Genomic DNA, 27,815 nt, shown 5'->3' on the forward strand with positions numbered 1-27,815 from the left:
CTAGTCTTGCTTTAATCTGACATCAGTATCTTTGTCAGAACATAACATACGAGAACAATTTGGGATATGAAAACAAAAAAGGGAAAATGCATTCCATAGGCTTCAGTTTCATAACAAATGCACCGAAGACTTTTTTTAACATTGAAAAAGCAGAATCTGAATAATTCATCACCACCAACTATTATGAGGCAATAAAAGAATTATTGAGCCAATATGTGTGATTAACAAAAGCTTTTTTTTTTTCACAACAGATACACATCCCCTCCCCATAACAACAAAAAATAAACATCACTATATTTTTAACCACATGCAGTTTAATGGTTTTACACACATTTCACCAAAACATGTTTCTCACCATTCTTCCACTCGCTGTAGGCAGTCACTGAGAAGCCCACTCCATTCACAGTGGTGAAGTTGCATCTTGCCAGAGCTCTACCGCCAGTGTTCAGATTTTCATGCTCGCGCACATCTTCTGAGCATGATGTATTACCACCACCAACCACAGAGACCAATGCCCATGCCTGCCTTGAAAAACCAAAGAAATGAAAAGAAAGGTATGAGAGAGATGGAAGGAACAGGGAATCATAAGTTTCCTTAGCAAGACTATTATTTTTATGAATTGGCTCATAAGGACAGTTATTTTAGCAATAAAAAAATGAGGATTAAGTGTAGCTGAAAATAGCCGTGAACCTGAAGTCATTACTCACAAACCAACATGAAAACACGTTTTAACCTTTCAATTATAGTATTACTGTTTCATGTCAATTGTCATTTTATATTTAATATAGAATCAGCTACTTCTGAAAAGTGACCTTCATCAACCTATGAAAAGACTAAAATCAAGTTTCTGTCAGTACATACAATCGAAATGTCCATTCTGAAATGCCACAGTGCCACTAAATAACACAAAACAAGTTAAAAGAAAAGAAAAATGTAAAAATAAAAGTACAGATGAATTAATATGTTATATTCCATCTTAGTGATGACAGACGTGTCCTTTTTTTTTAATTATAATTATCTACTTGCAACTATAATCAGCATGAAAAGGTGTTATTTGGTCATTTCAAATAGTTATAAGTGTGGCAGAGGCAAATACTTGAAGCAGGGCAGGAAGTAAAAAAAAATGATCAGACAACTGGCAGTAAGAGTAAATGTTATACACAGTTAAATACAAAAAATTTCAAATTCAAACTTAAGTTTATCAGAGGAAGGATTCAGGAAAGGGGTTTTTAATGACACAAATGAGATTACATCAATTAAATAAGGGTAGGCTGGAATCCTTTTATTTGAGGATCCTCGGGGTGTGGAAAAGGAAAGGGACTGGATGTACTTCTGGAAGCGTACTATCTCAATCATGCCAGTATATCGTAGCTCAAGGCCACTAGGAACCTCAGGTCACATCTTGTGCTTTTTAATCATAACTTTTGTAGTCCCCAGCATTAGACTGAGTCCAAGTAAGCCTAATTCCTTACACTGTTCACGAGCAAGATATTTCAGAGACCACATTGCTTTCTCAGGAAATTTCTCAGGCAATTTAACCAGTTACCTTAAATACTACTATAAAGCGTACTGGAAAATGCTCTTAGCAGAGATCTCATGTTTCCATTACGGTATTGCCTTCATCTTTCCAAATACAGTAAACATTCTCAAACTTATTCTCTTGTGCTCTAAAGAAGCTGGTACAAGAATGCCATGGGTCCAAAGTGCATGGTAAATTCATTGATCATTGGCCAAAAGACTCTCTGCAATGTAACTGTGCAAATAAATGAAACAAGATTCATCGGGGGATCCACTCCTATCATTACAGTAGTCATCACATCCTTGATATTATCATTTTGAAAAGCTTCATGGTTTGACAAAAATAGCAGAATATGGTCAAATGTAAATTTACTACAGACCAGTATGAAGGCATGTTTGTGAATGTATGCATTTGCAACTAAGACACAATGACTAAAAGACAGAAAGGTCATCAGCTACAAGGCAGGAGCCATTATGTCCAGGAAGGCCAATGCACCCATGGAAACAAACCTGTGGAATTTAATAGTCACAGGTTTGTAAATGCCCACCAATGCAAACCGAATAGGTTGCTATGCACTTTTATGTGTGTTGGACTATATTAAAAAATAAATGTGCAAGTTGTTAAAGCACTGATACAGACAATTTAAAAATTTTCAGAAAGCAACACATCATGTAGTCCTAGAGCAGAGGTGTCCAGCTCTGGTCCTCAAGGCCCACAATCCTGTAGGTTTTCCATGTCTTGCTGCTCTAACACACTGACTCAAATGAATCAGTCATACAGAACTGCATTGACTGTTGGATCCAATTAATTAAAGCCAGGTGTGTTGGAATAGGGACGCATGGAAAACCTGCAAGACAGCGGCCCTTAAGGACCAACTTTGAATACCCCTGTCCAAGTATGGAGCAGCAATATTCCCTTCAACTTTACCAAAAATAAAAAAGTAATTAAGCAAGAAATTACCATTATGTTCAAGCCAACTGGAGCATTTACATCTTAACTTAAAATATTACAATAAATTAAAACAAATAAATAAATAAACAAAAACAGACAAACACAAAAACAGAAAGAAAAAAAAAATCAAACATCGGTCATCTTGTGACTTTGACAATACAGTATATTAGGTGAAATCAGGCCTTATTAGTACATGCACTCCTCCAACTAAGCAAATCCATTTGAAGCAAATCTTAAAGAAAGAAAAACTAAGACAAAGCAAAACAATTACAGGATCTAAGGAAAGTGCATCTGAACACAGTTTCAGTCATTTAAAACTGCTCTGATGTGTATTTGGGGGATATTTGTTTTCAAACCACAGGCTTGGCATCCACCTCCAAGGTGAAATGTGACGCCAAAGAGTTTGGCATGAAACTTTGCTTTGACCAAGCGAAAGACAAGTTTAGTAGCAAAATAACTTTTTTTTTTTTTTAATACAATGACTTTGCATATACATGTGTAAGTGGCTTAGAAAAGATCTAACATCATTTGACACCACTTTTCTTTATTTGCAAACTTTAGAAGCAAAACACATGAGTACAGCCTTTAAAAAGTTCTTTGTCTGTTCTTATGACATAACAGGCATGAAGGGCATCAAATCTCCTGAATTGCCAGATTTCACACAAATCCTGGAAACACTGACCATGGCCCCATTATCCTGTACGTGCTTCCTTTTCTGGTGGAGTATGATATAGAAGAAAGCCATGGAAACAGGAAGACAAATAACAAGGAAAGATTCAAGGAAACATACCACATGATATGATTTATGAAAGGAGGCATTTTTCCCAAGAAGAGTAATAACAGAACAAAATACTCGTATTGTCAGTCCATGTATCAAGCCTTCAGAGGAAAGAGTGTTTACCCAAACTGTTAAACAAAAACACATTAACCTTTATTATCCTCAGTAGAACAAGAGTAAACAAAACACTCTTAAAGATTCATCCAATCAGCATGCCACAGAGAAGTACTGGAATATTCTGCAGCAAAGTTTAGTTACAAAAAACATGCTTAAATATTCTCACAGTTTAAGAGTAAATGTGCCTGCAAAGTAACTCAAGAAACCACATGTGTGCATGGTTAATGAAGCAGCAGTGCTTACCTGTATTTGAGATCATGTACAAATCTGCTGCCCAGTACTTCTTCAAAAGCTGTCTTGGTTTCATCTAGAAAACTTTTGACAGCCGAGTCTCCAACAGCCACCGCAACTATGCGGCCAGCTGGCAGGGAACGAAGAAGCTGGGTGAGCCGACGGCTGTCATTACGGGAATCGTGCGTGTCGTATCGCTCACAAACAAGCACAGCAGCTGTATCCTGGTCTACCACACGTAAGTTGATGCCTCGGCTGAAGTTCTTCTGGAAGGCATATCCTCCTGAGGTCAACCCGGATGCTGGGATGCTTTGAGTTAGCAGGGACCACGAAACTCTCTCAGTACCATGAAGCTCTAATGTTCCACCACCCATAACGCCGATGAACTTGGAGCCCAGACCTGGAACCTCAGGGACAGCCTTGTTGTCAGAACGACCCATGAGGGCAATGGTGGCAAGAGAACGATAGCGACATTTGGGTGACCCAATATGAAGGGCTCCACCTTCTTCTATGAGGATGTGATGGGTTCTCAAGGTTATGTTTTTAGAGCCATCAGAACTGTCAGCAAAAACAACCTGACCTAGAAGAAGGGAGAAAAACAAGCTCAGAAACTGACATCTATCTATTGAATAAAATTATATTAGTGATGCAGGTGACACGCCTACCTCCTGACGTGATAGTGAGTGAGTGAAAGGTAGCAGAAGATTCTAATTTAAATGCATGTCCCTTCCCAACAACAACATCCTTGTCTGGTTGGTGACCTGGATTCCAGCTACCAAGTAATGGGTTGTGGTCAGGACAATTCTCTGTGAACAATTAGTAATAATCAGAGAACCTCATAATGGCAATTTGACTAGATTTAAAAAAGTACAATTATGGTCTATACAGGAGGGCCCATGTGAAGCAAGTCAACAACCTGTTGGTTACAGTAATAATGATACTAACCATCCAACACATGTCCATTTGTGAGACTAAGAACAAGAATAAGTGTAAGCAGGAAACTCCCCAGTGACACGCCGCAGCAGATTAGGGAGTTCTTTCTTTGCTGAAACCTTTGTGCAAGCTCTCTTCGTTGGCTCTCCTCTTGCAAGCTGAATGTGTTTTGTTGCTCCCTTGGTGAACCACGAGGTTTAAATGGTGGAGGTGGTGGTGGTGGTGCTTTGGCAGGTGGTGGTGAGCGGACAGGAGCCACTCGCCCAGGAACATACCCTGGACACCTCTGATGGTTGCCATGAGACGGCGACACAAAGACAGGGAAGCGGCTAGGGCCATCACTTGTCGGCATGGTATTGATGTCTGCTTACCTGAAAGGAGAAAAATGCCAAAGAAGTCCAAAAGAGATTGTAAGGCAAAAAATGTACTCCCTTCAGATATCACATACACCGATATAAAATACATTAAATGCTTAGATTAACATGAATTGAAATCAGAGTCATAACACAAACATATTCTGAACAGATGTATCAACTTTGAGTGATATGATGCTATGTGACCAAATGTTCATCAAATAGCATGATAAAATATTAAACTATGGAATGAAGCTGTAATTATGAAAGATTTGAGCCTAATGAGAGCATAATAGAGAGAGAAAAAAAAAAGACACAAGAAGAGCCCATAAAGTGAAAGGAAAAAGAGTAAGGGGTAAAAAAAAAAAAAAAAAAATGCAAAGGGACTGACTTCAAGGAAATGGGCAATTAGCCTGAGACCAACTCAGTCCTGGATGTTGAGGTAAATATAACAGGAATGTGTGGTTTTTTTTTGTTGTTTTTTTTTTTTTTTTAAAAAGACGATCCATCAGTGCTTTAAACAGTTAAATGATCCCTGTGGTTTGGCTTAAATTGGATGACACTGGTGGCTCCTGTCAGCAATAACGGAGGGAGTTGTGAATAATAGATCACAACATTCCTTGGCCCAAAAAAACACAGCAAAAACAGATGGCACCAATTACATGAAGGAAGCAGGAGAGTGCTTTAGTTCAGTTCTGTACTCTATTTTCGCATAAATCAGAGAAAGTATCACAAAGTAGCATGTAGCCATAAAAATCAAGTTTAGTTTCTCAGATAGACCAGGGAAAAAAATCATCCAAGAATTCTTCTCTTGCAGACTAGATCACTGTAATGGTCTTAACAGGACTTCCTAAAAGGAGCATTAAACATCTGCATTCAGAACGCTACTGACTGAACTTTAACTAGGTCTAAGAAATCTGAACACATCACACCAGTTTTAAAAACTTTACACTGGCTTCCAGTCAGTCACAGATTAGTTTTTAAAACCATACTGATGGTTTACAAATCCCAGAATGGTTTATGCCCAGAATACATCTGTGACATGTTCAGAGAATATAAACTTAGCAGAGCTCTTACATCCAAAGACTCAGGTCAACTTGTCGAGACCAAAGTTCAGACTAAACATGGAAAAGTACCACTTTGCAGTTATGCTGCAAACAAATGGATCAAACTGCCAGGGGAAGTAAAATTTTCACCCCATATAGACACTTAAATCCAGATAAAATACATCTCTCCTCTCGCAAGCCTGTGTATGAAATCTGCACAATATCTAACTTGTCCTGCTTTTAAATATCTTAATGTTTGATTTTATTTTGAATTTTTGCTATTTCTTGCTGCCTTTTACAAGGCAAGATTAATTCAACAACAGAGTGATTCAAAGTGCTTTATAGAGACATTAAACCTTAAAAAATAAGAAGCATAATTTAAAAATAAAAAAGAAAGAAAGGAAAACATGACTGAGAATTTTTTTTTTTTTAAATCAAGCTTAAAAAGAAAGTTTATATTTGGACTTTTGAAATAAAGACTATTGAAATGCAGCCGAGAACAGGCGGGTCTTTAATTTGAATTTAAATAAACTTGAGTGTTTCAGCTGATCTGAGGTTTTCATGGAGTTTAATGTTGCCTTCGCACCATCTGTTACGCTTTGACTGTTTTAGGTAAAGCACTGGTCTTGTACACAAAATGTGCTGTACAAAGAAACTTGCCTATATGTTCGCAGACGTGAGGTGTGACTGCACAAAATATGACTATGTAATAGTATTTGTGACAATATGAGTAATACACCTGAATCAGAAAGGTCAGACATGCAATCGGACACACACACAAATTCATCTGCACTTCATCTTCAACAAATAATTATGGTGTGTCCAACAGATATAGCATTTCATATAGCTTACGTACTTTCTTTTAGAGGTTACACACAGGTCCCTGTCCAGGTGAGTACATTTCCAGGGCATCACGGGGAGTTCACACAATCACAACTATGCACTTTGGAATCCTCAATTGACATAAATGACATGTATATCTGCAATCGTAAGATGAAATTCAGGCCCTGGTAATGAATGTCTTGCATTCAACAACAAATGTATTTTCAAGCCAGCCCACAAAAACACAAACAAAATGACCATTGTCTTGACCCAATTAGTCATCATTTAGCCAAGAGAAACAACAGAACCATTTCAACTCCTAAACAAAGCAATGCACAATCAAATTCTACAAGACAAGAGGCCTGTCATTTATGTAGGCCACAAAATAAACTTGGCTTTAAGCTCCTAGTGTACCTACTTCAACTTGAATATTTAATTACAATGTCTCAATAAACCATTCTCGGCATCTCAACAAGATAGCAGCTTGTTTTGCATGCTCACTTTCTCAAACTGCATTACGCATATTCAGTGGGATCCATGTGATGCAAATGGATGATCCCCCAGGCAGCAATAGTGTTCAACTCCATCATTGGCTATGCTTTTATTCACATTCCTCACCATACAAGGGGCCAAACTGCACCTGCTCCCTTGCAGCCCAATGTCCAGTCCAGGCATGTAGGCTGTTGAACACCTTATACACAATTACAAAATTAATAAGGTTGAACAATAGTCTTTGTGTACTATACTTACTAGAAAGCTCAAACTCCCTCCTTCATCCTCATATTTTCGTGATTTCAGAGCTTCTGAATATCTTACAGATGTTGAGGGACAGACTGCACAGACCATCGCACATTCCCCAGCTATAAAAATCACGCTAAACTTTGGATGTGGATCCTGGGAATATTACAAACAGCAAACCACGTGTTTCTTTCAGTAACTAAGTCAAAAGTGTAAACAAAGAAACTCCGACGTTACCACAACATTTAGGCTACTACTAAATACCAGATTCACAGCAAGTGTAACTTCGCAGTAGGTCGGTCCACGCTGGGAAATAAGCTGTGATAAATGGATGGATTTAATTATTCATGCATATTTCTAGGTTTGTTTGGTTTTGTCAGGCGTTAAATGTCTCGAACCCGTTTCTTAAAAATAAAACAAACCCTTCATACTGCATGGGAACTATATGTAAGTGGCATGTCACAAAGGAGGAACCTAACTGGGACGCGATATCAGACGGTAAATTCAGAAATAACTAACTTGATTGGACACGAAGCAACACGCTGTATGCTACTGTAAAAATTAGCTTAAAAAGTCTTCACTTTTTAACCAACTTATTAATTCTTTTGAGCCTTGTTGAATGAAACATACTTCAATTCAAATCCTCACCAAGTGAATCCTCTTCCACCCCCAATGGTTCACGGACGAACACGGACACAAAGTAAGTGGTCGGGCGGACGGTGAGGTGCTCCTCTCCCGCTCTGTCCATTCGCTCTCTGGTGAGTCAAGAAAGACGCCAACCATGCGCTGGTGAGGTGGTTTAGTAAGTTCTCACTCAGGCCGACTTTGCGCTCTTCTCGTCCCTTTCTTAAATACCCCTTCTTTCACGTTTTTTTTTTCTCTGCTGATAGGCTGACCTCCGTCCGTCTGTCAGCCTACAGCTCCACCAAGAGAAAAGCAGGCGCGGCTTCGAGGAGAAAAGGAAGTGACGATGCATTCAAAGACTGTCGGAAATTATGCTTATTATGAAACGAGACCTGGAGGAGAGCGCGAGTATCTTGCTGACGAGTGCAGTAAGCGTGCGTGGATCAATAATTGCCCTGTTACCCTATATTTCTAATATTCTCTTTACACTGTTCAGTTAATACTTGTGTTAGCCTCACCATCCTGCCTACATCAGTTTCCTGAACAGTCTCTTAAAACCTTAAAAGACAAATTAAAAATCTAAAGTAAAAGAAATAGTATTTTCAATTGCATGAGACATTTATCTGCAGTGAAGTATTTTAAGAATGCAATACTGGGAATTTTAATTAAAATTTCATGTTTACGTTTGATCTCACCCGGTATTGTTTACCCATAGAGAAAAAAGCTGGCATTTGAACAATATCAATAATTATTTGAGTTACTTTGGTTTACAATTTCAAATGATAGTCTAGTAATAGAAATGAATACATTTTTCTTCAACTGTCAGGTAGGTTCCTTTAATTTTTATTATTTTCCAATGTGGAACTGATTTGTTTTAATATCCCAAGTTCTCCTGTAGCAAAATAGTTTTTTCACCTGAAAATAGCACAGGAATTTACAAATATACTACCCAGTTTGTTATATAATTTGTTATTAAACGACTACAGGAAGGGTCACCAAGAAGTAGCCAATAGAAAAGCTCATACTTGCTCCTCGATAGAGCAGACTTTCATATGAACAAACATGCCACCTGCTGGAGAAAAAGAGTATGATTCCGTGTTAACAGAAAGGGGGGGGGGCGCAAAAGCTAATATGTCCTAGCCATGTGTAGGTGTGCACATAAGAGTTTAAAATAAAATTATACTTTGAAATGGGCCATTTACATACACAATGACATACCATACAGATATTCTAATCTTTTTGTTCAGTGAATCACTGAAAGGTTTTCTCTGGTGCATTTAGCACAATCTAATTCCACTGTCCTTTTTTGTGCTTCAGCAGAACAAGCAGTTAACCTTTTAACCTTAATATCAAGCCACAGCATTTTCTTTATAGTAAGATAACTTATGTGTTGTCTTATCAGTTTGACCTAGACTTACCTTATTCTATTCTTACATCTTCCATCATACTTGTTTGAAAATAAAATTAAAATGGTCAAACATAAAATTTATTTTGAACAGTCTTGCATGGACTGGCAACCTGTCCAGAGTGTATGCTGCTCCTCACCTAAATTGCTGGGAAATGCTCCAGGTTTGACCTTGAAACAGAATTTGGAATAAGTGGTACAGACTATGAATAACTATCCTGTCACCAAAACAAAAGTACCACCACAAATGAGGCCTTTTTTTTTTTTTTTCTCTCACCCCCAAATACCATTTTATTTTCCCGGTTAGAATCATTACATACAAGTTCCTTTGTACTGAAATCTGCTATACAAAAATGAACATAACCAGAGATGACATTTCTCATGGTAGCCAGTACAAAAAGATGTCTTAATTATGGTCTATCTGGGTTTAATGGTTGTAAAATAAAAAATTACAGGAAAAAAAGGACAAAGATAATAGATGTCAAAAGCTCAAAAGAAAAATGTAAATATTCTTAGTGAGCCATTTTAAAAGTTAAAAGCTTTTCATAAGACAATGGAAATTTTAAACAAAAAGATGTGTCAAATACAACTGATCTGATTACCAGTTCAGATCCAGACTGGACACGCCATCCTCCCAACCACAACTAAACAGACCTGAAGGTTTACAGTAGCACCGATTGGATTGTTGATTAGTTAACACAAAATTACCCCATATAGACACATGCTCAAGTTTGGGACAAGTGAAAAAATATCCACAAAGAAGTTAAATTCTTTCTTGAGGAGATACATATTTTAACTTTTCAGGGCACAGATGGCAGCTACTGCTTTGTTTATCCTCCTTCAGCACTAAGAAAAGAAAAGTTATAACAACGGATTCTGAAATATGTCAAAAGTTAGGACAAAAACAAAACATTCTGACCATGACGCAGTACTTTAATGCTGAGCCAGTCAGCTCACTGTCCTGGTATTCATGCGATGAGTCAAGAACAATGTCTAAAGAACTTTTCTGTTTAAATATGCTGGACGAAGAAGAAAAGATTTTTTTTTTTTTTTTTTAATGGATTGCTGAATGGAAGAAAAAAAAAAAATCTATACAAGCAGCAATTGTGTCTGCTGCTCATCCTAATTGGCATTAGTGGCTTCAGAACATTGACAGCTTGATGCCATCACAGTAGTTGATATACAAAAAGATATATAGAAAGATTCAATACGAGTACATAAGGGAGATCCATCATTACTATGTACAGTCTGTTACTTGATATATGCAGATTCAATGGCAGAACACTATGGAAAGTGGTCTTCATAATGTCACTACATCTATGTGATGCTTGTCATTTCCAAACAGCTCACCCCAAGTAAAGTTTTTGAAAACAATAAGTTCATCAGTTACAGCATGGGGATACTGATCTTACTACCGCATTTCGTCAAGTCAAACTCAGAAGTTACGACAGTTTAAGTGACAGTGTTATAAACCATCAATTAACCCACACTATGGGGTGACAACATATAGACTCAGACTTATAGTCAGCTGCTGACTTAATCCATTATATTGTTATAGGTTCTTACAAGCTGTTCCATTCAATACTAAACTGAAATGGAGACTAACGAACTGACAGATTTGGAGTTTGTCAGGATGTTATATGTAAAAGTACACTTTTTGTGTGCGCATTAGTCTTTGCAATATATTAAACATTTGGCAGCACTGGCACAGCTAGGTAATATTTTAGTGTATACAGCTCTTCAGTGACAAGTGCAAATATAAAAAAATATAAGTAGTAATCAAATGAAAAAAAGACATGCAGGGTGATGGAACAAACCTGACCTCTGTCAAATGGGAATAAGTTTGTTTACAGCAACTGGTTTGCAGAAAGGCTGACTAATGGGTCATTTAGAGCCATGGACTATATTCTTTTCAAAAGGCAGCAAAATATATGGAAGAGAAAACATTCACACAGTTATTACTGCATGTACTCATAGTATATTTCCGTACATTTGTCTACTTTCATACCCAAAATGTGCAATATTTAACATAGGAAAATCTAAAAAGCAAAACCAAATGATAGGATTTTATAGGTTCACAGCTGCAAGGTGTGGAGTGGACAGCACAGGCAGGCCTGGTGCAAACTGGATGCCAAAGGGGAGAGGTGCCAGAAAATCAGAAGTCAGCCTTACACAGACACTATTAATTCTCACTCCATTAGTTAATAGGAAAAACAAAAAGGAAAGCTGTACCCTTTTGTCCACTATTTAGTCTCTCCTGTGAGCCAATGCTTTCTTCTCTTCTTCCTCTCCCCTTCAGTTCCTGCTCCTCTACAAGTTGACCAGCTCATGTGCAACAAACTGTTTGAGTCTCTCCAAGTACTGTCCATAGAGCTCCACATCGTTGTGCCCAGCCCCTTCCACCCAGAGGGGCTCTACAGGGCGCTGACAGCGTTCATACAGTGCCAGGCCATGGGAGAAGTCAATGACCTCATCCTCGGTACCATGGATCACAAGGACTGGTGATGTCACTTTGGAAATCTTGTCAATGCTGTAAATAGAAGACAAAGAAATGGAGGGGGAAAAAAGGCAAAAAAAAAAAAAAAGATTAGACTAATGACTTTCTACGCTTATGAGCAAAAAGGAAAAATGTCAAGCTATTTTGCCATCTGACCACCAGATGGAGCCATTTTATTTTTCTCTCCTTAGACAAAAATCCACATTCTGAATTTTATTAGACAGTCATGGAAATACTCAATATTTAAATTTTAAACCCTAGAAACAAGTGCTATGATAATGGAGGATATAAGACCTGCATATGTTTTATAAAATAGAAGTTAATAAAATATCAAGTAGTCAATAATAACAGCTTTTGATATTTTTAGGTCAAAGACCAAAATGTAAAGTAGCTGGATTAAGCTCAATCTTTGATGTTTGATGTGGAGAACTTAGTGTGGTTCTTTGATTTCATAGACTAGTATGCAAATGGATTTTCTAAGTCCAATGAAGTGTACAAATACGGTCATTTGCCCAATACATAAGTACAGGTTCCATGCACAGGTTATGCGTTTATTCTTTGAAGTCAATTCCATGCAAATCTGTGTGTAAAAAATTCAAGTTTAATCATATTTAAACTCTATAAGGAGGGTTGTGTGCCCTTCAACACATTTAGCCTTGTTTTCATACATGTTATCTGTCTGTATAGTTCACTCACTTTGGAAAGGCATCAAAGCAGTAGGTCTTCTTGGTTTCAGGGAAAGCCACTCTCATGCCAGAGGTGAGCGGCGAGTGGAGAATGACTGCAGCACTCTCATAGCGAGACGCCAGGTCCACAGACGGCACGGTGCCAATGCTCTGACCATACACAATCACGCTTTCTGGACGGATGCCATACCTATTAGAGGAGTGAAGAATTTTAAAACAGTGTACTTTATTTAATAACAGGATATTTACACTGGCTGACATAGATACACTGTTGTGCTGTAGCACGTATACTATTCCATGAGCAACATGAATCTGTGTGCTAAGACATGTTCCATGATTAGTAAAACCATCCTGCCACAGTTATTCAGGTGCTTATGAAATACAAATCAACTGAGTTTTTTTTTTGTTTCTATCATCAAGAATTAAGAGCTTAGCCGTCTTCTACTTAAGCTCTTAGTTTTATGATCATCATGACCCGGATGCCTGAGAATCTGCACAGATTTACTGCTAAATCAAGCGCACAAAGATGTGATTCAGTTCAGTAAATCTGGATTTTTCAAAGCAGCTAAACAGATGACAACTACTATTGTCTTGTGACTGATTGAAAAGACCAAAACAAGCACAAAGAAAGCAGGAAAAAAAAAAAACACTAGATATAGGCATAAATTGGGGGGGGGGGGGGGGAGGGGAGAGAGACATTCCTCAACTGATTATAACTAACGTGACCCGCTCTAGCAAGCAGTCAGCTGACAACCAGCAACATGATCAGAGAACACTACATCCCTGTCTCTACTGCTGCCCAACTGAATAATGCAAAATTAAATATCACAAAACAGCCTGACAAAAACTTTGCTCAACTATTATTACAATTTGGAACTCTAACATTTTAGGCTTAACATTACAGCCTCTGCCATTGCACTCCTCTGATGACACCAAAGTCTGGCAGCACTTGAAATCTGATGAATTATTATACTTTCAGCCTTTATATAAATGAATTCAATAAAGCAGCCTTGCTGCTTTAAAGGTCTAGAAGCTTTAAACAGTCACATACTTCAGACGAAACAAGGAAAACTTAATCAGTCTGGCTTGCAGTTGGTCATTAATAAAAACATAGGAACTGTTTACCATTGGTGTGTCAGATGGTGATCAGAGTATAAATAGTGGTGAAAATACTGATGCAGCATTAGAAAGAATTACTGCAAACTGATGAGTGCTAAAGCAACACCACTGACGGTTAACCGTCTGTAATGGACACAATTCCTGCTAGGACAGTCTGTCTCAGTTAAACACCACAATGCACTGCAGCTGCTTAAGGAATGAAAGATGGAGAAGTGGACAAAGCCTTTCACAAACTGTATAAACATTATGCTGCTCTTAGGAGGCATTCAAATTCTTAAAAAAGCATCCAACAGAAATTAACTTAAAAAAAAAAAAAAAAAAAAAAAAAAAAAAGTAAGTCACACATACACTATACACTCCTCAGTACAATTAGATTTGTGGCCGGTCTCCAGTAAGGGTATGAAAGGAAAAGTTTCAAAAGCTTAGCATTATTGCTGATATAATGTGAAATATTTTTATACAGATAATTTGTCAATTTTACCCCTCATGTTAAATTTGCACCATTTGGGGCATCAGGAATATAACTCAACTCTGCTGCAGTTCTGTTTATAATATTACATAGTTTATGTTGCAAGGCTGCAGCTGACAAGAAAAAAAGAAAAGACCACCTGAATACATGTTTTTACAGGAATATTTTAATATTGTTTCTCATGTCAACTTTTTTTCTATTATTTGCAACCCATGTTTTAAGTTCCAAAACTGTTGAGTTGTTTGCAGTTTGTATTGTAATGAATAGTACTTATTTTTCCATGTTTTTGATGACTGATTATTGCAATCAGATAATACAAACCACTACAGCAATAATAGTCATCCTACTCACATTTATACATACCTTTTCAAAGGATTGTTCAATATAAGTTTATGAATGATATTACTTTATATTTGGGTTTTTTAAAAAATTCCATTGAGCTAGAATTAGAACATTTTCATAATTTTTATTTATCATTAATTTTGTCAATTCCAGCTTATTTCTCAATCAGCTGTTTTTTCCTTTATTGGTAGGGTATGAATAACTCATTTGAAAGCATGAATGCACAAATGAGGATGAATATTGTTGATTAATAATGATTTAATAAACTACAGGATATCCAAGACTGAATTGCTAAAGTTTAAAGGTGAGTCATAAAGGGTGAGGATATCCAAAATGTTATCTACAAACAACCAATTATGGATTAATCATTAAAACTGTTAGTGCTTCTATATATAAACTTGATAACTAAGCTTTTTGCTTAAACCGTAAAAAAAAAAAAAAAAAAAAAAAAACACGACCTGGTCATGAAAAGAATTGCAAGTTTTTTTCTTAAATATGAGGTTTCCATTTGTCCCTTTAACAAAATGTTTGAAAAAAAAAAAAAAAAAAAAAAAGGATATTTAATAATCATTACCATGCGGTATGCCTAAATTCTTATAATGTAATCTTCTCCTTTCTGGTGTCCATTAAGTCACAGAAGACAAAAATCAGATTGTGTTCAACAGGATTTTCAGCAAAGTTATTACTATAAAGAGATGCCAAATGTCTCGAAAACTATGTTTCATATAAATCATCTTTATGTGTCAAGATGTGAGTTAACTTCAAACTATGAAGTTTGACACTGCAGACCATTTGTTTACCAAGAAGAATCTTCACAGTAGTGTAGACCTCAGACATGGTCAGTAGCCTTAAAACATAAGACCACTAAATCCAGAGCCAATCATAAGACAGAAACAATCTGATGTCACAACAATGTTAAGTTTATGGGACATCAATAAAGATGGCAGACTGAAACCATTAGACATAGTAAGACGATAGAAGGCAATAAAAGCAGGGTTGTTCCCCAAACATTTTTGTTTGCATGATCACACTAAATTAATGCTATAATGAGAAGCAGAATTTCAAGTAGGAGTGTGTCACTGAAGTACACACAAACAATAATTAAACCAAGGCTTGAACACGCTAGGGAAAGGCACACTCTTAGGTTTTGCAAAAACTTGCAGCAAAAGTCATGCAAACAACAGGAAAACTGCAGAACAGAGCTTAAGATGCACTTTTGTATACTTTTATCCCACTACATTTCTATTGGACAGATTGACTATAGCCAGTCATGCTCCCTACAGCCCTCCCCCCCAACTCGTATCAATTTAGTCTCCCGACACAAATCCAGTCTAATATGCATCACGTTGTCCCTTGTTCTGCTGTCACATGCCGTTGACGGACCTACCTACAGACAAACATGGAATTCTTTACAATTACCTTTTTACTAAAATACACATTTTCAGATCTTAAATTATACACAGCATTTTAACAGATAAGTGCACAGCAGCAGGGGGAACTCTTCACTGAAATGCTCAGTGTTGTGCAAAGAATCTTAACTCAGAACCACCAAATGAAAACTCACCTAATTGGTGTTGAGAATAAGTAAAACAAAGATGTCTTCACTCTAGATTGGCCCTGTCTGTCTTTCGCTCTCTCATACACACAAATATTTGAATGAAAGAATGAGCAAGCAGCATTAAACCACAGGTCGTCTTGCTCTGTGCAGTCAGGTGAACAATGGCACTTCATCCAAATGAGAACTGGATTCTGCATTGTGTATGAACGTTCTAGCTAAAACATCACTGATTTTAGGTGTGAAAAGAAAGCAGCCATTATTAATATAAAAAAAATGACATTCTGCATGTATGGGTTTTAAGATTTCTCCCCACTACTTAGGATCTGACAACATATACAGTGGTTTGATTCAGATCAATAAGACAAATGAGTTTTCCCCATTTGTTTTTATTGGCCAGTGTGGAGACTGCCTTAGTCATTGCAAATCGGTTGCTAAGCTACCACTCAATGTTGAACTAGCAGGATTGACTGCTGGCGTGCCTCCATCTAAGAAAAATGATCAGCGGCTTTTCTTTTTGGCGACACAAAAACCTCATTTATGATAAAGAAAAAAAAAAAAAGTGGTACTTTCAGTTCTTGTTCGGAACCAACCTTTAGCAACCGTCTCTCGGGCAGAAAACTGGCTCCAGGGCATAATATTGTGGCCAACAAGACTAGCTAAAATGTGTCGAGTTTGTCTAAGCCAAAGAAGCTGAAAATTAAATTGCTTTCACATAGACATTTGACTTCCAATTGGTTAGTCAGCAATAAACTGACCCTTTATACTAAAGCTCAAATCAATCAAACATCTAAAAACAAACATAAGCCAGTGTTTAGCTAGATAAAAAGAGTATTGAGAGTGGTAAACCTGCTGATTCATACAATGAGTGCATCATCAGATACACTCCCTGTTTAGATGAAGGGAGTGCCCCAACTACAGGAGTGAGGATTGTTATTGCTGGCTTTGCAAGTTGTGATTTATACGTCAGGGATAGCTGGCTACATTTGTCATGACTGAGCAAACCAAATGCAAACCCAACTGTGTTAATACTTTCAAAAAAAAAAAAAAAAAAAAAAAAAAAAAAAAAAAAAAAAAAAAAAAAAAAGGATTTCATGTGTTGCCCAATAAGAAAAACAAAAAAAATAAAAAAAAATAAAAAAATCTATCAAGCAGATGTAGTTAAAGACGTGAGCTGCTCTTGTCCAGAGTGAGTGTATGATCAAACACTAGAGACACAAGGGGTGTAGTCAGTTGAATAATGTGAAGCCAAGCAGAGCAGTCTTGATGTAATAAGCATAATCCAGTTTCTTCATGTTCAGTAGGGTCAAAAGGCTGGGTTATGCCCTCTGTAGCATAGTCAGAAATTATCAAACTAGCAAAGCCTTCAGACAGGCACTAAGAGCCAAAAAAATCACCAAAAAAAAAAACAAAAAAAAAAAAAAAAAATTACAGACCTTATTTATAGAGGTTGTTTCAAATACAAGATCAGCATACAAAGCCAAAATCCCAGAAAAAAATTACACCATTTTCTGTCAATTCATTCTCAACTATTTATAAATGCACGAGCAAATGTTTCAGGCCATCATTTCAGTTCTAGCCACCAACCAGTAATTAAACCTGTGTGGTTGAGGAAAAACCCTCCTAATGATTTCAATTTTCTTTTAATCTAAGAAAATGACAGCATTCAAAGACTGGGATATAAAGAAGGGCCTGCTGTTGGGGGGGGGGGTTTGGCAAAATGGAAAAACACCAACTCCCCAAAAACTGGTGAGATTTCATCCTTCATAATGCAGCCAACTTTTTTCAATCTTGTGATAAGTAGACTCTCTCAAGTTCCAAGATAATAGATAGCTATACATTTCTCATAGAAAACTGGCTCCTGTGTTTGGATGGTGAAAAAAAAAAAAAAAAAAAAAAAAAAAAAAAACCTCTACACACTTGGCAAAGCAAAGGAGAAAAGAACCCACCACATAAATAAAACTGCACGTTTTACAAAAATCAAAGCCATCTCTATGCAACACGGTCTGACTTCTGTTTCAAAGGCCCCATTAGTATAGCAAATGTAGATGAAAAATCTGAGTATTGAAAAACCAATTTCAGGTTTCAGACCTAAAGTCTACAACTCTATTAATTCAGTACTTCATGACCAGACATTTTTTTTCTAGATACTGTATCTTACACACACACACACACACACACACACACACACACACACACACACACACACACACACACACACACACAACAGGAATGACCATATTTAGCTCAGAGAGAGCTAGAGGTTACCCAGTCCAACATGGCTGTTAACCATGAGACTGTAACCATGGGACATACAGTGTGCAAGCAAAGTTGTGTCCGTTTAAATACCAACTTCTCTTCTTCCTGAAAGTCTCATCTGATCTTTAAGGTTTCTTCCAAGAAAATGAAACTCATTCATGTGATAGTTTTTTAGGCTATAGGCCCAATATCTGACCTACTTCCACGGACACACTGATTACAATCATGCATAAAACAGAGGTGTTCTCATTTTAAAAAAAAAAAAAAAAAAAAAAAAAAAAAAAAAGCACACTCAGAACCCTGTCATGTACAATAAAACCTGCAGGCAAATGGTATCCTCATCTGATGGAAGTGTAAAAGTTCAGAAGGCTCAAGTGAAGGAGTGTACAACATCAGTGGAGTTGGGTTTTCACCTCTCAGTGTTGCTATTCCGCTCACTAATAGGATACACACTGTGGTTAATGTTACAATAAAAACTACCTTACTTAAATAATTGCATTACAGAAATCTTGACGGACTGAAATTAGAAATTTAAGGTATCATTTCTGGACTGTCACAACTGTCCGTGGGAAAGGGAGATTCAGTAAGTCAACCACAATAAATGTGGGGAGGGGACTAGCAGTTCAAACTCTAGTCTTAAATATTCCCTGTGGAGAAGAAATGGCATCACTGAAGCATGACAATGTGACTCATTGAATACATGCAAACAGTCTAACCACTGGAAAAGCAGGTTCTTTGTCAGCACTGAAACATTTCTTGTATGCACATCCTTCTTTACGGACTTTCCTGTTTAACTAGTGAGCTTCCTTATGTAAAGTTCCTTATTTGCAGAAGCTTTGTCACATTCTGGGAAAATGCTGTGAACAAGACAGTAGTGCTTTGTTGATAATGGTTTTGCCAGTTATTCATTAGCACCTTCACATTTCTGTAAGAATCACCTTCATTTACTACACAAACAACATGCACTGGGATCAGCCCACAGCTGTTACAGAGAACACACATTCTGCCATTTTTGTGTTTTTGTAACTGGATGCTCCTCATCTTTAGCGCATTTCTCATGGAAGTAGACCTATGGGATGAACTTTATATCATTACCTGCAGCTTGTCAGCTGGGACAAGTGTGTGCGCGCATGCGCGTTTATTTTTATGCATATAAATGGTCTGGCTGGTGTGGTACCTACACCAGCATTCTGCTCCTCATTCTTTTCTATCAGGCGCGCAATGAATTCTGGGATAAGAGAGGGCTCTTAGGATACATCTCTTGTATCCTTCGTTTTAAGCTAATCTGGAGCCAAAACGAAGTGCGGATTTGAAGGAGCCTTTGAATTGGGACAGCACTTAGTGCGCCACTATGACGCATGCAGCCGACGAATCCGCACTTGGAAGTGTGCAGAACCTAAATTGAGAAACAGCCTCCATCTTTCCCCACTTCATGCCCTGTTCTATCAGAAGTGTGAATCTGTGTCTTTATGCAGAGCATGCTTCTTATAAAGGCATGAATTTATCTGGAACCAATCATTTTCAACAGATATAAATCAACAGTTTCCAGATAATCAATGTTAAAAATAAAGAAAATTCTGTCAATTTTCTAGGCCTACCTGCAATTTCATTCAATGAGCCAAGTATTCAGTTACAGAAACCAGAAATGGGTCTTCGATTCGATTGAGTCTTTTAATGGAATTCACATCTGTTCATTTTAATGTATTAAACTTCTAAGTAACCATCAGTATAAATTATTCTGATGGGCTTTTCTTGCATTATGGAAAGATAATGAGCATTTATAAGTATTGCCCCAAACTTCAACACAGCAATTTAAATGTGGAGATTGATGCAGCTAGAAAAAACACACACACACACACACACACACACACACACACACACACACACACACACACACACACACACACACACACACACACACACACACCCCTATATAAACCAATACTCTTAATACAAATGTAATGAAAAGAAACAAAGAAAAAAAGGTGAAGAAACCTTTTTCAGTTATAAGAATTGTAAAAAAAAAAAAAAAAAAAAATGCATCGACAGGAAGCAAAGCACGAACAGAAACTTGAAACTCAAATGAAGCTAAATATCAGCCATTAAAATGGTTAGCTCAATGCCTGCAGGGCAAAAAGCAGCAGCAGGGCTCTTGTCCACACCTACATATGATGGACCAGCATAATATCACAGAAACCACACTCATTTATCTCCCACATCATCTTGCCATCTTTACAAAACTGTCATTTACACCCATGATTCCATCAGGTTCACTTCAGAAATCCTCCATCCACCCAGCTCACAGTACGGTTCATGTTTGTTCCACACTGTTCAATTATCCCCCTGATGTCCCAGATGCTTTTCCTTTCACTTTGTCACATCTGCTTTTGTTTCAGCGAGCTCAATTTAACACTTTTAGGTAACCACATGTCTGCATTTGATATTCACAGCATTGCAGAAACAGTGAGGCTTACATTACTGCTGTTCACCATTAGTTTGCTTTATCATAATGGATAAATTTAGAGTTTTTGGGCGTGTTAATATCAGAGTTAGGTCGCTTCACTTCCCATGTAGAACCCAAGCTGCACCCAAATGAAAAATCAGTCATTTCAACTGTTTATTCACTTGGAGAATTTGATCAATACCTTATAAATTCAGAGGGGCATGTGTCCTTACAGAACACAAATTGCAATGGATTTTTGTATTCCCTCACACATTAACAGGTTGTCTGCTCTTGTTTGTATACATTTTCATCTCTCCTTACCTTGACCGGAGTGCCTGCCAGGCAGCATCTACATCTGCATAAAGGTTCTTCTCCGAGGGTTTCCCAGAACTGGCCCCGTAACCAGAGTAGTCATAGGAGAAGACATTGCAGTTGATCCGGGAACCTAGACCAATGTAGAAGCTGCTCATCTGGCCCAGGTCCACTGCATTCCCGTGAGAGAATAACAGAGTGTAGCGGGCATTAGGTGAACAGCGGACAAACATGCAGGCAATGCGGTTCCCCCTTGCAGTGCGGGTCATGAAACACTCAATGGCATCTTTCTCACGAGCCGAGTACTGCCAGTCAGCTCGCTCAGAGAGGTGAAGAGTCCATCTGCTGCCGCTCTCATCACACATGAGGCTGTAGGTCGGCTCTGGAGGCAGGAAGGCCAGCTTGGAGGCAATCTTGCTGGGGCACGGTGGACAGCAGAACAGGCAACATAACTCGCTGAGGGATAAGTGGTTCATCTTTAAATCACTGTCAGAGAGAGTTAAAAATGGTCAAAGTAGATATAAGCTGCTTTTGAATAGACTACATGATGGAATGGATTTTGAGACAAAATGGCACATAAAAACAACAATCAAATAAATCACAAGGAAACACCACAAGAGGAAATCTGTGCCGTAGACCTTTTGAATGCTTTCCTCTCTACTGTAAACAACCATCTTTGTTAAGTAGAAAACGAGGAGGAAGGCTTCCTGGACAAAGAAAAAAAAAAAAAAAAAAAAAAAAAATAGGCTGTTCAGTTTATCATATATTTATATCTCAATTCTCCTCTTCAAATATATGGCTTTCTTCCATGTGCATCGGGATTGAATGCTTGTTCTGCATCAGCCTCAAGCCTAAACAATCACTCAAAGTGTGTTTTTAAAAGTGTTTTGTTTTTTTTGGGTTTTTTTGTTTGTTGGGTTCACCCAGCACCTGGACTTCCACCTAGGGCCACCTTCTATACTCCAGTTGCTTTTAAGTTGCACTAACTTTATGAAATTTTCATTTTACTACATGTGCCTTTGGAATATGGAGAAATGGCTCAAATGTCAGCAGATATTTTAGCATTTATTTAAAATGTCTGTGAGCAAAACTTCAAAATATCATGGACTCTGCGCAAAAAATTTTACAGGTAAACAAAGCTTTCTGCAGCACACTCCTGGTGACGAACTGCCTAAAACACATCAAGATTTAGGGTAATGTCTGATTTCAAGCCGTGCTGTGGATGCTGGATTCTACTTTACTATTTTTTTCAAAGCTTTGCTGCGTATTTCAGCATAAAAGAAGGAAACTCCCTCACACCAGGGTTTATTTTAGTCACAGATCATTTGCTGTTGCTTCTACAGGCTTTCCAGGCCATCCAGCAAAAAAGCATGTGACTTTCTCCTGTATAAATAAGAATGACCAAGCTTGGCGATGTCTGGCAGCCATGTCCTCCACAGAGCTAAACCATTAAAAAAAAAAAAAAAAAAGTAGCTACAGATTCACTGCTGACCTCTTTTGAGTCCACTTGACAGAATCCTCTTACACAAATTTGTGGTCGCATTCAAGACACTTAAACCATCTTGTGATGGACTTCTTTTAAATTATCCTTTGTGTTAAAGGTTTAAAATGAGCAGCTGTTGCTGGTCGTGTCAGATAATTACCATCAAACCAAATCACTTCGTGGCTCCTAATTGTGCACAGATGTTCCAGCGCTACTTAATTACCCACTGGAACGGATGATATAACCAACTAGCTGTACCAATGATTATTAAGGCTCTTTAAAAAGTCGCTTGTAAATTGAAAAGACGAAAATAAAACATGCGTGATGCTACTCCAGCACCGTATTGATGCAGAGGCACCCTAAAGGGATCATGTTATGTGTTTCCATTGTCCAGTAATTCTAATATTCCTTAATCTCGCGGGCATGAAGATAAACTGGAGTTTATTAGTCAAATGGGGATGGATTTAGCAATGTGTTCAGTGAGAATTCAAAGAAATTCCGCGTGCATAGCCAGAGTGTATAGCCAGAATTTCCTTTGTGATGGGACAATTAAACAACTCAAAAATCTGCGACTTATTTAGAGTAAAAAGATTTTTTAAAAAATTATCAGTACCTGAACAAAGGCTTGGTACTTTTTTTTTTTTTTTTAAATGGACCGTGTTGGCAACGTCACAGCTTTCTAATACCGACAAACTTATCTTCCTTTCGACGCCAGGAGATTGTCAATGCTATCCTTGGACGCAGATTATCCTTACTTCTATGTTTTAGTCCGCACCGTCACGTTGAGTGTTGTGTATCCCGCTTGGCACCGCAGCCGAGTTACTATTAGCTTCGTCCTCTGGTCCAAACAACCTCCTTATTGTCGTTTCCCTTTTTCTTCCCCTTGGTTTCCTCAGCATATGGTCCTGAATGATAACATCGATTCATTAACAATGTTCAAGTCTATACAGCCCAAAGGCAACATGGGTGTATGTTTTAAAAAAAAAAATTAAAAAGAGAGAGAGAAAATTCAGTTAAATAGTGTAAACACGTCCGGGGGTACCAGACAGTTCATAGCAGTATCACTTGCGTCCGAAACATCTCCGCTTTCGTTACGGATATCACTGTGTTTGTTATCTTGACTAACGAAAAGAGAGAGGCGTTGGTTGACAGGCTTAAGGACCAATTGCAAAGAGTTTATTGGAAATTTTATGGGTGGACCCTTATAATACCGCAGAGTGGCAGCGGGATGACTTCATTGACATCCATTACAGCCAATCGTAGACTACTATTGAAATGGATAGTCCAATCATTGTTCAGGTGTTTCACACGTACTGGTGGATGACGTAATTTAAAAAACATAACATGTTATCAAGTGCATTAAAACAAGCATATTCTCAGTTTATCATATTCAATAATGATAATTCTTTTAAAAAATTAAATTAATTATTTTTTTAATAGGCTTGAGTGGTTGGTTTTGCTTTGACCTCGCTGACGTTTTGTGACGTACTGTTTCCGGGGTTAGTGCTCTCTCTCCCGGCATGCTTGTTGGTTTGTGAATCCTCTGAACATATTTAACAAAAATAAAATGAGTTCCCAGAAAGGAAATGTGTCTCGATCGCGGGGCCAAAAGCATCAAAACACCACTGCCTTTAAAAACGACAAGTATGGAGCGAGTGCACAAGTGAAGGTATGTGACAGATGGAGCATATAGGTCTCGTGTGTGAGCTAAGGGACTAAGACTTTTTTATAAACTTGTGTTAAGATGCATATTACTATTACTAACACGTTTTCTTCTGTAGAAAGTCTAAAAGCAATCCTGTAGTGTGGTGATATTACTATAAGTAATAATGTGTTTTATTTAAAACGTGCCCTTTAAAGGTTGAAAAAGCTCTCTTTCTGCATTGTTTCCTCTTTTGTTCATGTGATCTAAACTGTAGAAGGCAAACTCGAAGATCCACGATGGGCTTTGCCAACATTGTAAAGGTGTTCTTGAGTGGAAAGTCAAGTACAACAAATACAAGCCCCTAACACAGGCCAGAAAATGGTGGGTCTATTTGAGTAACGCAGACATCCCTTTCACTACAGAAAGATACATGCACCGCTGCAGCTGGAAGTGACTCCACAACTCGCCAGTAATCGTATGTTCTGACATGAGAAACCATGTTTTGTCACAGAAACAATCAAATCAGTTTGATTAACCAAGTAAGAAAACATGGATATTGGCTATTATTTAGTATCTAACAGTTCAACTCTGTTGTATCAGATTAATTCAGGGATACAGCAGTGAGTCTACAGATGTTCTGCATTCCTGTGTGTATGTAGACAAGTGTTGTGATTCTAGCATTGGTGAAATTCTTATACTGTATGTTTTCTTTCTACAGTGTTAAGTGCTCTCAAAAGACAGTGAAAGATGCATATCACATGATCTGTAAGCCCTGTTCACTTCAGCAAGAGATCTGCTGCAAGTGTGGAAAGAAAGAGGACATTGTTATTCCGTAAGTGGAGAAGTTATTTTCTGTTTGTCTGTACACAAGTTGCCACTTTTTTCACATCCTGTTGAGAATATGTGTTTGTATTTGATTAAGTTAATTTTACATTTTGCTGCCCAAACTTAATTTGCAAGATCTGCAACAACTTTGAGAATGCTCAAATTGTTTTATCAAGATATGTTTCTCTATTTTGCACTGCTGATTACCAAGCACAGAAATATTTTGGCAGGACTTCCATCTTGTGGACAAAAATATGCACTACCAGCGACTGGAAACTATTTTTGAGCGTCCTAGCTCAACTCCATTTCTCTTTTTTTTTTCGCCATCACAGAGATTTTTTTGTCTTCCAGATGTTGGGATCCATATATTTGTAGTTGTCATTTTAATTTTCAATGATATTACGGTCAAAATAGACCGTCGTTACATCTTTCCTTTGTTAGTGGAGAAGCAAACGTTACAGTGAGGTCTAAAATTATTTTGACTAAAAGAGTCTTCATGATTTTGGCTTCTATGCCACCACTCTGGGGTTTTTTTTTTTGTTTTTTTTTCAATAGCTGAGATTTATTTAAAGTGGAAACTCTCAGGTTTAATTCAACAAGTCTAACAAAAATATTCTATGAAGTGTTTAGAAAATGTTTATACCACATCTCATTGTTTTTGGGGCAGAAAAGCAATCAAACAAACTAGCATTATGATAAATTGTTCATTTTTAATACTTTAATGAGATTCCTTTGCAGGTGATAACTGAAGCAGTGGTGGGGATACCTGGTCCTCAAGCACTGCAGTCCTGCAAGTTTTTTAATGTTTCCCTGCTCCAACACACTTGTTTCAAATCTATTGGATCCTACAGCCTATCAAGTTCTGCACAGTGATTGATTCTTTTGAATCAGTGTTGGAGCAGGGAAACATTGAAAACTTCCAGGAGGAAGGTTCCCCACTACTGGCTAAAAGTCTGAACATCCACCAATACCATGTTTTCTCCTTTCTGAAGCTTTGCCAGACCTTTACTTACTTTAGATGCTTTGTCTTTTGGATCATGAGCTTTTCCAAACCTTAAACATCCTTTCTTTTTCTCATCGTTCTGGTACAGATTATTCTTGGTTTAATCAGTCTAAAGATTGCTGTTCTTGAAGTGGCCTGGCAAATTTAGATTCCATAGAAGTATAATGTGACTTTTCTATTATTGTTAAACCCTCTTTATTTTCTCTCATGAGATTTCTTCTCTGTAGACTTTAGACCTACTTCCCAGAGAGTGATCTTCACTCTCCAGTCGTTGTGAAGGAGTTCATTTTTCTTTATTTTGGAAGGGAACCTGCCATCACCGACCATGGTGTTTCTTCACATGGAAATCCAGGCCTTTTTGAGTTCCCGAACTCACCAGTGTGTTATTTTTAACCAGAATGTACCAAATTATGCAAACTATTTCCTATTTAAGGTCTGTTTTACTTCCATTGAGAGCTCATTTGACTGCATGCTGTGGGTTCACAGCAGCAGCTTCTAGATGCAAACACCACACCCAGAATCAGCTTCAAAAACTTTATCTGCATGGTTAATAATGGATCAATGAGGGAATAGCCAATGCAGCTCATGAAATAGCTTTTGAGTCATTTTTTAAATTACCTTTAGTCCTTTTGGAAAAGAGGCAACTACATGTTGAAGACCTGTAATTCGTGATCTTCCTCCAGTTTGTATGTGCCTACCTTTAAATTAAAGCTACAAGTCTGAACTTTTAGGTCATACTGATTATATAACTAACTTGAATATATTTTGGTAAAAACTAAAACAGCCATACTTACCTTAGTGGCCAAGTTCATAAAACCCCAACTGTATATGTTTAACTAATTTATTTTCCACCTCTGTTCAGGGTAAACTCACACTTGGACGACACAGAGCAAGAAGAGGATGAACAGCGGAAGAAAGGACGCAGACAAAGAAAAGAAGACCCCGACGATTTGGACAGTGATGAAGATGATTATGATGATGATGATGACTTTGCTGGCCTGGAGGATGAGGAAGATAAAAATTTTGATAGTGACTCAGAACCAAGAAAGGTGCAGAATAAATCTGCCACTCCCCCAGATGTGTCTGTACTTAATGTTAAAGATTAATAAAAAGTTTTTTCTAATGCTTCATTTTTTTAAAAGGATTGTGTTATTCACAACTTGAATTGTTCTATTTTATTCTATTCTATAGTCATTTAGCAGACGCTTTTATCCAAAGCAACTTACATATGAGTGAGAATAACACAAGCACAAAATCAAACAGTAGAGGACATCTCAGGAAGGTGCTAGTGGACTGTCCAGTTGGACGCGCAGATCCTTCCATGAAGTGCTACAGGCTTTTCTTTTCTTTTTTTTTTCTTTTTGTTTCCTCCCTTCCCACCCCATAATATCACCTATGTTATAAAAAAAAAAAAAAAGAATTTATACCATAAAGTTTGTTGCAAAGAACTGGGCTTAGTTCTCCAACTTTCCAGTAAATATAGCTATACTAAGTGTTGAAGTGCTCCTTGAAGAGCAGAGTCTTCAGCTTGCCTTGAAAAATAGACAGGGACACTGCAGAGCGGACAGAGTTTGGGAGATCATTCCACCATCATGGCACAACAGAGGAAAAGAGTCTGGCTAGTGATTTAGTCCCACGTTGTGGTGGTAACACGAGGCGT

General features: G+C 37.7%; 3 protein-coding genes across 4 annotated transcripts in view; 1 reads left to right on the plus strand and 2 right to left on the minus strand.

Moving 5' to 3' along the window:
- The window catches only part of cemip2 (cell migration inducing hyaluronidase 2), a 31,245-nt gene extending 22,888 nt beyond the window's left edge, over positions 1 to 8,357 (minus strand). Inside the window, exons 1-5 of one of the 2 annotated variants that reach the window (XM_079250865.1) lie at positions 8,137 to 8,357; positions 4,542 to 4,900; positions 4,262 to 4,402; positions 3,609 to 4,176; positions 356 to 525 (exon numbers count right to left, since the gene is read on the minus strand). In XM_079250865.1, coding sequence (XP_079106991.1) covers positions 356 to 525; positions 3,609 to 4,176; positions 4,262 to 4,402; positions 4,542 to 4,881 — 1,219 coding nt within the window. In that variant the 5' untranslated portion in view covers positions 4,882 to 4,900; positions 8,137 to 8,357. Of the gene's footprint in view, positions 1 to 355; positions 526 to 3,608; positions 4,177 to 4,261; positions 4,403 to 4,541; positions 4,901 to 8,118 lie in introns of both variants that reach the window. The other variant, XM_079250864.1, reaches the window with a different exon arrangement.
- Positions 8,358 to 11,827: 3,470 nt separating this feature from the next.
- abhd17b (abhydrolase domain containing 17B, depalmitoylase) lies at positions 11,828 to 23,754 on the minus strand (the record flags this gene model as incomplete). Its single annotated transcript, XM_079252163.1, has 4 exons — positions 23,438 to 23,754; positions 21,209 to 21,685; positions 12,711 to 12,890; positions 11,828 to 12,047 (listed from the first exon to the last, which is right to left on the minus strand). The coding sequence occupies exons 2-4, from the start codon at positions 21,673 to 21,675 to the stop codon at positions 11,828 to 11,830; spliced, it is 867 nt and encodes a 288-aa protein (XP_079108289.1). The 5' UTR covers positions 21,676 to 21,685; positions 23,438 to 23,754.
- Positions 23,755 to 24,204: 450 nt separating this feature from the next.
- Positions 24,205 to 27,283, plus strand: cUnh9orf85 (chromosome Un C9orf85 homolog). The gene is made up of 4 exons (XM_079251519.1): positions 24,205 to 24,351; positions 24,602 to 24,708; positions 25,046 to 25,159; positions 27,018 to 27,283. The coding sequence occupies exons 1-4, from the start codon at positions 24,250 to 24,252 to the stop codon at positions 27,259 to 27,261; spliced, it is 567 nt and encodes a 188-aa protein (XP_079107645.1). The 5' UTR covers positions 24,205 to 24,249; the 3' UTR covers positions 27,262 to 27,283.
- Positions 27,284 to 27,815: the final 532 nt, after the last annotated feature.

This window comes from Telmatherina bonti, assembly GCF_933228915.1.
Source record: "Telmatherina bonti genome assembly, chromosome: 13".
Taxonomy (NCBI): domain Eukaryota; kingdom Metazoa; phylum Chordata; class Actinopteri; order Atheriniformes; family Telmatherinidae; genus Telmatherina; species Telmatherina bonti.